The following is a 10,493-nucleotide window of genomic DNA, read 5'->3' on the forward strand; positions in this document are numbered from 1 at the left end:
GAAAGAGAGATGAAGCTGATTTATGCTGCTCAATTTACTTCAACTCTCATCTGGAATTCCCAGAATTCTCAAACAAACTGACAAGCTACACATTTGACCAAATTTCACCTACAGCCCTGGCCCCTGAATGTATGAAAGTATCAGTCTAACAGCATGCGTTCAGTGACTGAAGGCTATTGTTTTATGTTGGTGGAACAAACGTAGTGATCAATCATAGCGCATTAAGCAGTATATGCCTAGTAGTTAAGGGCCATAAAATGTCAAGATAAAAACATAAATCTGAAATATTGGCTGTTAATGGCTAAAAATACTTCCTTGAGTTGGCACTTAAGTTTGATGTCAAAGCTCACACTTTAAATTTATTTCTATAGTTACTCAAAGAAAAACGATTAATTATGTAAAAACCTTGATGACTCCTTGACAGGTACAGGTATAACAAAATATCACGCAATGCTGTTGATGCATGCACATTTGGCGCATCACTAGCAGTGCCGGTGTTCTTTAACACAGCATAAAATCTTTGGGCAAATCTTGCAGCAGGGAGGGATTTTAGGCTTACACATGCATGGGAAGAACATGTAAATAATGCAGGACGTCGCCAACGGCGTAGCTCTGGTTGGCTCTACACGTGTAGGCCTTCGCTCCTGCTACATAGGCTAGAATATGTATATAATGATATGTATAATTCAGTATGACTGATAGTGCTTCGAAACGGCAGTAATTATTTGCAGCATGGCAGGCTAAGGTGTACTCCGTGATACACTATAAAAATATGCTGGCTGGCAAGATAAATGTCTTGACTTAGCCTGCCACAACCAAATCAAACTCAATTCACTATAATCTGGCCAGACTGCACCGCTTATCGAACGCAAGTGAACCAATAACACAAATACACGTATATGACAGATTTAAATAGTGACGACACTAGACTTGGAAGGCACCCGTTAGGCCGCTATGCTCCAAAGATTTGCTGCTGTTTCCCACCCGTAGCCCAGGTGGCAGGTAACAAGGTAGAACTGTAAGTGTAAGGGCTACATTAGTAAAGCTAATATCAAGATGAAATCAATACCAAAAATGAATGGACAAACAGGAATCGTTACACCTCTGATCAGAATCTATAAGCCAATGCCATGTGTGGATAATAGAAGTTGTTCTAGCACATGACTTCAGAAAATAACTAAAATCGGCTGTACCTAAAACATAATCGAACCTAAAACAGTCAAATTCCTCAGAGCGGACAAAATTTCACAACTCAGCTGAGTAATGACATTGATAGTACAGAGCTCTTAACAAACACTCACAGTGTGGTAGGAGTTGGCCTAATGTGAAGGTTTCATGATAAATACATGACAATCAGGCTTCGCCGTCTGAGAAAACCACGGTGCCTAAAAAAGGCCCCGTCATTTACCTGACGGGGCTGATTTTCTCTAGACGGGGCTGATTTTTTTTAAACGAATTATGTAATAAAATCTTTGTTACATTCATATATATGTATTGTTTAAAAGTACTATGCTTTCCCTACTGTTTGGTATATATGAATTTATAACAACTGGTGTTCTTTCTCGATTCGACGTTCGTTTTCGATTCTCTGAATCTCAAAATTTGACGGGGCAGAGAAAAAAAGCCCTGTAGACACAGGAGACGGGCTGTTTACGGGGCTTGGCCCGATTGGCCCCATGAAAAGGCGAAGCCTGATGACAATGTACACATATTTTAGGGTCATCTACACCTAAAAGGCTTTTATTGTAATTTTCCTGAAAATCTTATGACACAGCCCTTCCCTTCGAAGCTATGACCCTTTAAAAATAGTTTACAGTTAATAAATGACAAGGTTTACTGGCTACAAATACGTCTACAACTGATAAATGTTTTCAGTAGTTCTACAAATTATAAAAATAGTTATGAGGAAACTTTTATTTTGATCTGCCCTCTCTAACTTTTCTTAATCTATAAACATGACCTGACACCAATTGTGTACATGTATTAAAGGAATTATTTCATAAATAAAGTTCTGCAAGAGAGAAAAATTAAATTTTAAATCATCACTCTAACTTGCCAATTCAATAACATCAAACATAGGATATGAGCTAGCAATGTTTTAAAGACAAAGGATCTACATGGCTGTTCTTTTCGTTTGACTACAGACCTATCCAAATGAAAACCATGAAAACACCTCGTGCCATAGAAGAAGCGGTTTATTCGTAAATTATAGCCGGTAACAGACGGCTACTCCGAAAATCCCCCAACTGCACGTCAGCAACTGTATCCGTGAGTTGGACCTGCATGCTCTTGTTGGCTGATTCCGTTCCGACACTCGAGCCGATCTTCACTCGCCAACGGTCAGAACAAGAAAGGGCGTGGACAATGTGCTTTTGCCGGAACTACCCGAGTACCGAAGGACAATTAGAATTCATTCCCCCTCCCCCAAAATACATTTTTATGTTGCACAACCCCAAACGAACACAAACCATAGACTAAAATGGGTTATCACACAATTATAGTACATATTTTTAATTAAATAGCCTACGAACTTCGGCAGGCTAACGCAATTGAGGGGCCCACTCGTCTGTTATGATCCAGTAACGCCATCTGGCGTGACTAATGCACCGGTTTCACAAATGTGCATACATGTGGTTAGAAATAATAATGTACACAGACACAGTTACTGTCAGTGGAATCGTGTATCGGGGAGAAATACTCATTTTTTCGGAAATAGCCGAACGGTAGTAGGGCGCAACTTCGGGCTTGCTCGGGTCCATAATAGACATGTGTACACACGCATTGTGAACCCTAACCCTAACCCTAAACAGAAAAATGAAAAAATAAAACAAGTGCCGCGGAGCGACAGCGCTCATCTAACATCTACTGAGGTGACTCTGTGGTGGAGTGGTGGGATTCCAGTAAACCCTGTTAGTCTCAAATGTGTTCACATACACGCCAAAACAGAGGAAGGCACAGGGATGGTATCAGGAACCTTCTCAAAGGAATGTTCGATGGGATCGTTATGAAAGTTGCCACGAGATGGCGCGTACGTTTAAGTGTCTTAAGATTAAAGATGGAAGCTCCCATCGTACGTAGTAGCAACAACTATTTGCAAGACAGAATAGGTAAGCACTCATCCATTTACCTACGCAAGCCTACAGGCTGAAATAGAGAGCTGCCACCTGTAACTAATTAACACAGGCAAAAACTACACAGTAATATCACCACCACATGCACTGGCAGTGGCCACTGGCAGTGGCATACGTTACATGTAACACACACTGACAGTACAGAATGCCATAGAAATTATACGATTTAAGGAGCATAAACCTTCTCCAACCAAATTTTGCTTTTATGTGGGGGGGGGGCTTCTAATTGCTACCGAGCGTTATGCAAGGCGAGCGCAATCATGGTAACTAGAAGGTGATGCACACATGCATGGTGGGCATGAGTGCAACTCTACATCAACACCACTGATGGCTTTACAGCGTAGTTGGTTGATGGCGTTACTTTGTATAAGATTCATAAAATTATTTAGTACAGTACATTGCACTGTGTTATTGTCACTACTTCAGCACGGTCCATATAGGGTCTGATGAGTACAGGGTAATATTTTCAGGAGCCACTACGTTTGTAGTCGGCTGTTGATGGCTTGGTTGAAGGGGTTCACCTCCCTCTTTCATTTTTCAGATGACGTTATCGGCCGGCGTTTGTGGTTGCCTTCTATTCTTTTTGATGGCTGCGGAAGTTCGCGGCGAGGCGACACCTATCGGTCATGTTTTGCAAAAAAGGGCGCGCATTTGTGGTCCGAACCTTCCCGCCACTATCCGTCTCGTCTGCAATTCTTACTACAGAAGTCCACCACACAAGCGTTCACGAGCAGACGCAGACCTACTAGATGATCGCTCGACACCCATTTTCGGTACGGGCGCCTCGTGCAGGAAGTATTTCGCCATACTTATCGTGCTCGCTCAGCTTGCCCACTACCGACAATGTAAACAGGAGAATTGCTACACTCCTGACTTGAGTCCTTCATTAAAAGAATTCTTGGCTGGCTGTGTTATGGTTACTAGTTTACTAATAAATACATATCCCTGTCCATATTGATACTATGCAAAGATGTCTAATTGATCTGAAATTGTTTTATTCAGCGTTTAGTACAGACAACAACCCAAACACACGTGGCTTCACCGGAGACGGCACTCCTGAAGGCGATTCCGCGGGGATGATAGACAGCAAACAGTCGCTACCGTCGCCATTCCTTACGCAGATGGCAGCATTGAGCTTTATTAAAGATCTTGGTAGCAAACATCGATTAAAACGGCGTAAGTTTGTGAGTGTGCGTGTGTGCGCGCGCGTAGATGTGCGCGTGTGTGTATAGGTTTGTGCGAGCGTACGTGCATGTATATGTGCGCGTGCGTGTTTTGTGGACGTTCGTGTGCGTGTGTGTGTGTGTGTGTGTGTGTGTGTGTGTGCGTGCGTGTGCACGTACACGTGCGTGCGTGCGTGTACACGTACACAGAATACATGTACATATACGTACTGAACCAACAGCGCACACCGCACTCGAGATTTCATCGATTTTTGTCACAAATGACCCGGTGACCTGTGACGTCACACAACCCCTTGGCTAACTACGAACTGGCTTATACATTGAAAGAAATTGTAGGCAGTCATACCATTTGCTACCGCAATTCTACCTGTCAGACGTGTGTATGCGCTACTCTATTTCAATGCGGCATTGCATGCCTTTTACATCTAACTCGTAATCTAAGTATTCGTGGCGGTTATAGAAGCCGTTACGCGGAAGAGCAGCTTTAATGCGGAACGAAATTCGTCTGCTATATTCTCTCACCTTTAAACTCTTGTTGTTCTCTCGCCTGTAATGCCTGATATTCCCTCGCCCTTAACTCTTGTTGTTCTCTCGCTCGTAACTCTTGTTGTTCGCTCTTATGTTTCTTCTCAACTTCCAATGTTCTCTCGCCGGTAAATCCCTTTGGTTTTCCGCCTATCACGTCTGATGTTCCCCCGCCTCAAAAGTCTATTCTGATTCTTAAATGGTTGCTCAACAGTTAGAACAATTAAATAATCTCACATTTGTTCCTAATGTACAGTCACAACAAGTTTACCGTTATTAAACACTCGCGCGAACATTCACGCTGCATTGATTTATCTCGAGCAATTTATTTCTCGCGATGCATCTGGCCTGAACATCAATAAGGTAACAGGCTTCGCTAGGAGTCGGGTGTACGTTTCATTATTGATACACAGCTAATAGATAGATGTGAGCACTCTAGCGTTAACGCGCTCATGCGCCAACTGCTGGCAGCACTCAATCGATGTCTCAGAGCCAAGATTAGCGTAATTATTCATTTTTAATTATGACTAGTAGCTACCAACGCGGATCGCTTCTTTTCCTGCTGTGATGGTGAGTAAGATAATAATGAGACACTTGTGCAATCGACTGATATTACTTAGATTAGATAGACGACTGAAACTTCGGTTCACTTTAAAGTCATGTGTGCGCGGGTTTGCTTGTACATATGCGTGCGTGTGTGCGTGCGTGTACGTGTGAATGTGCGTGTGCGTATGTGGGCGTTTGCGTTCGTGTGTAAGTACGTACATGCGCGCGCGCGTGTCTGTATGTATATTTGTATGTATGTATGTATGTATATATATATGTATGTATGTATGTATGTATGTATGTATGTATGTATGTTTCCTCTCTCTGTTCCCCCGCCTTTCTCTCTCTCTCTCTCTCCTCTCTCTCTCTCTCTCTCTCTCTCTCTCTCTCTCTCTCTGCTCTCTCTCTCTCTCTCTTCTCTCTCTCTGCTCTCTCTGGGCTCTCTCTGTTCCTCCTCTCTTCCTCTCTCTTCCCCCTCTCTCTTTCTTTCTCTTTCCTCTCTTTCTTCCTCTCTCTCTCTCTCTCTGCTCTCTTGTTCTCTTTCTCTCTCTCTGCTATGCGCTGTTCATGCTCTCTTCCTCTTCCTCTCCTTTCCTCCACTCTTTCTGCTCTCTCTCTCTCTCGGCTCTATCTCTGCTTCTCGCTCTCCTCTCTCTCTCTACTCTCTCTCTTCTATCTCTCTTTCTCTCTCTCCTCTCTCTATCGCTGTTCATCTCTCTTCCTCTCTCTTCTTCCTCACTCTTTCTCTCTCTCTCTCGCTCTCTATCTCGCTCTCGCTCTCTCTCCTCTCTCTCTCTCTCTCTCTCTCTCGCGCTCTCTTTCCTTTTCTCCCAGTCTCGGTCCCCTTCTCTTTTTTTCCTCATATCATCTCTCTCCCACCCCCGCCCCCCACCCCCCCCCCCCTCCTTAAATATTGAAACAGCATGGCAAGGTAAAGCGGAAATAGAACGGTGGGCGAAGGGGGTGTATGTCTGTCTGTCTTGGTCTCTTTCACATTATTTCTCGCCTCTTGTTCTCCTCTCTCATTAGTATCTTTCTCTCTCTCTCTCTCTCTCTCTCTCTCTCTCTCTCTCTATCGTTATCGATCAACTCTCATTGATAATTGTGTCGTTGATATTGCGCATGTAGACATATTCATACATTGCGTGGTGTTAGTAACGTGAGGCTCTTGTATTTAGTTGTTATACCTTTTAATTAAGGTCTTGCACATTATTAACATGATCACTATTGAGCCCGTACATATATCCCATACGCTAATATAACGCAGAATAACCTACTTTCTGACATGTGAGCTTTTACGATGACATGTTATAGGTCCTGCACGATGTACATATAATTGCGATGATGTCTGAAAGCCGCACATTATAATGAATGCTGGCAAGGAAACTCGGATTCTTACGCAAACATATCAATATCGAGCAAGTTCGAATTTCAAATAGAATTTTGCGTGATTGGATTAGTCACCATATTACCACGCCAAGCTTATGCGGAAAGCATCTTTAAAGACATTTAACTCACAATATTGTCTTTGTCGTATATTGGATTATTGATTAGTTACCACACGCAGGCTTATGCGGAAAGCACCTTTAAAGAACATTTAACCTCACAGATATTCGTCTTTGTTCGTATATTCATGATCACGTGCTTAGTTTTTAAAATGTATTCTCTGAATGGTAAATTAAGGTTTCGAGAGCGCGCAATAGTAGGTTTGCAAAGTTTGCTTCGTATGCAACTAGTTGGGTTGCAAACGGGAACGATCTTGAAGGAAAGTTGCAATAGTTAAAATGAATTCACTCGACTTACACTACAAAACCCAACCTTGCAGTGGGCTTACTATGATGATGATGGCGATTATCTTCATCGCATTTAAGCAACGAGGATAGCGCAAGAAACGGTTAATGGTCGGCATTAAAAACCCGTCTCCAATGAATATGCCGTGTCGATAATATGTCGAGCTTGCTACGTTGAGATATAACAATGTAGACGAAAAGTGCACGGAGAGCATAAGCCCATTATCGAAAGTCCCGCCGCCATAGTTAGAGGGCAGACAAGAGAGGGTAATAACTTGCCTAATATATAAATGGTTAGGATAGGACTAATTAGGTTTTTTGATCATAATTCTCTTCACTAACATCGACTTCAATGTCACCGGTGGCGTTTCTGTTTATCAGTAGAAAAAACATTTACCCAATATGATTGGGTCATTTGGGATATTTTGGCAATGTTTGTGTTAATGCACAAAACTAAAAAACGCACGAGTGTTTACATTAATTATTGTACTTTTCCTAAGGGCGCCTCGGCCATTTTATAGCCCCTTTTCTAGAACCTAATACGCACAGCTGACTTTCCGATATCACTTATTGAGAGATCGACGGACGCGCCACAGGGTGTGGCCCAGAGCGTTTTGGATGTAGCAAATAATGAAAGAGGGCGGCGTGGTCCCATAATGACGTAAGCTTTCTGGTTTAACTTGTCCGTGCGTACGCGAGAGCAAGGCACTAAAGATCAGAAGGGAAAGACTCAGCTTGTTGCTTGCGCGTAAAGGTAATAAAGCAGTTATGGCATGTCGCCGGAAATTAATATGGTTCGCTACTGCGATGCACCGTGGATATTACTTACCCTCATTCTGGCGTCCTGTATGGACCAGATGCGGGTTGCGTAGCATGTTCTATTTTTCGCCAAATCATGGACAGGTTACTGTGCGATGTGGAAGGCCTTTTCATGTAATAGGCGGTCCGTCCAATTAATTATGGAAATATATATATACGTGAATTAAGCAGCATTGAAGATCACACAAACTACGGATAATACCGAGCAGCTATAGCCACAGCAGACCTACAAAGAAACAGCAAGCAGTGCGCTAGCGCAGTGGCGCTTCTAGTTATTCTCGCAACATGGCAACCGACCGATTCTATTTAAATCGAGAAGCCGAAAAAGTTTTGTCGAGAGACATAGTCACATATGTCACCGATATGATATAAAATTGACTTGTATGCTGAAGGAGGCACGTGCGCGCCGTGTACTACGCGTCGTGCGTGGGTGCAATTGGGCACGGGCGAAAACCACAGGGTGCGTGTTAGCGAAATAGGAGGAGACGGTACATAAGTGACTCTTCCGGTCGCGCATCAACATTATGTATAGAAATTAGCGGTATGCGTTTTCCTTAAACCATCACATAGTTTAATATCATCGTCGTGGCATTTTGTCGATGCCTTTACTAATTTAACTACGACGCAGCCTAATTTTCTGCCGGAGAATGACCATTTTAAAAGATTATGTAGTCGTATTCAGATAAGAAATCTATCAAAATTACCACATTTATACTTCAACAGGCTCATGTATACGTATTAGTTTAAAAGTATTCAGGCACGATTCAGATAATAACCAACAGCGTATTAAAAAGCTTTGTCAGGTTCGAAAACGAATGGTCGTAGAAATACAACCGGCCCATTGGCATGAATAACATTTGGCCGGATCAGTCCCAGTCCAGAGGAGTAGGACCCCAGACCCTGTAAAGAGAGAGGGGCAAGAGCCCAAATATGAAGTACGGTAGATAGAGAGGCGAACAGAGATGGAGAGAGATATTAGATAGATAAATAGATAGATAGATAGATAGATATATAGGATAGATAAATAGATAGATAAGATAGATAGATAGATAGATAGATAGATAGATAGATAGGATAGAATAGATAAGGATAGATAGATAGATAAGACAGACCAGACAGATAGATAAATAGATAGATAGATAGATATATAGATAGATAGATTAGATAGGTAAGTAGATAGATTAATAGATAGATAGTATAGATAGATATGATAGATAGATAGATAGATTAGATGAGATAGATAGATAGATAGATAGAATAGATATAAGATAGATAGATTAGATAGATAGATAGATAGATAGGTAAGTAGATAGATTAATAGATAGATAGAATAGATAGATAGATAGATAGATATGATAGATAGATAGATAGATAGATAGATAGATTAGATAAATAATAGATAGATGGATAGATAGATAGATAAATAGAGTAGATGGATAGATAGATAGATAGATAGATAGATAGATAGATAGATAGATAGATAGATAGATAGATAGGATAGATTAGATAGACTAGATGAGATAGATAGATAAGATAAGATAGATACGAAGATATGATAGATCAGATAAGATAAATAGATAGCATAGATAGATAGATAGATAGATAGATAAGATAGATAGGATAGATAGATAGATAGATAGATTAGATAGATAGATAGATAGATAGATTAGATATGATAGATAGATAGATAGACAGACAGATAAAGACAGAGATAGATAGATAGATAGATATATAAGATAGATAGATAGATAGATAGATAGATAGAAGATAGAATAAGATAGATAGATAGATAGATAGATAGATAGATAGATTAGATAGATAGTATAGATAGATAGACAGATAAAGACAGAGATAGATACCCGTAAAGATTACATAAATGTAATCTTGTGCCGGAGTCTGTCCCTTTAGACCGGGCCAGCCCGCCAAATGCGCAGCGCAATCGCATCGTACAGACACAAAATACACATCCTGAATCGGCAGAAGCTGCGTATGCCTCAGCTTTAGCGTATTACGTCGCAGTAGGCAGATGAACACGCGCTAAACTGCACATTTACGTGACTCAACAAAGATATGCACATGCGTATATGAGAATTTAGCGCCGCACGCTGCTGCCAATTGCGTACGTACACACACAATTTATCGTGCGGGAGAGTTCATTAAAGCGGTTTAATTTAGTACGCGTTCGAAGCGGGCCTGGCCTATCCCATTTTACGGAGCTAACTTAACCCTCCTTGTGTAATCCTAACGTGTACACAAAAGAATGTGTCCGGGCCTGATCAGAAACTATTTTGATGTAGGATCAAATTTGGGCAGTCTGTACAGGGTAAGAGATAGAGATAGAGAGAGCGGCGAGAGAAGAGAGCAAAAGAGGGAGCGAGAGAGACGGAAAGAGCATAAACATACGGAGACAAGACAGAGACAGGCAATACACACAACACACACACACAACACACACACACACACATACACACACACACACAATCACACACACACGACAC

The 10,493-nt window shown here is 41.7% G+C and overlaps 1 protein-coding gene across 1 annotated transcript; it reads left to right on the forward strand.

Moving 5' to 3' along the window:
* Positions 1–3,352: 3,352 nt before the first annotated feature.
* LOC106816643 lies at positions 3,353–4,307 on the forward strand (the record flags this gene model as incomplete). The annotated part of the gene is made up of 3 exons (XM_014821268.1): positions 3,353–3,394; positions 3,673–3,904; positions 4,134–4,307. Coding segments are annotated over exons 1-3 (409 nt in total), but the record flags the coding sequence as incomplete, so codon positions are not given.
* Positions 4,308–10,493: the final 6,186 nt, after the last annotated feature.

This window comes from Priapulus caudatus, unplaced genomic scaffold, assembly GCF_000485595.1.
Source record: "Priapulus caudatus unplaced genomic scaffold, Priapulus_caudatus-5.0.1 Scaffold1441, whole genome shotgun sequence".
NCBI classification, from domain to species: Eukaryota; Metazoa; Priapulida; class Priapulimorpha; order Priapulimorphida; family Priapulidae; genus Priapulus; species Priapulus caudatus.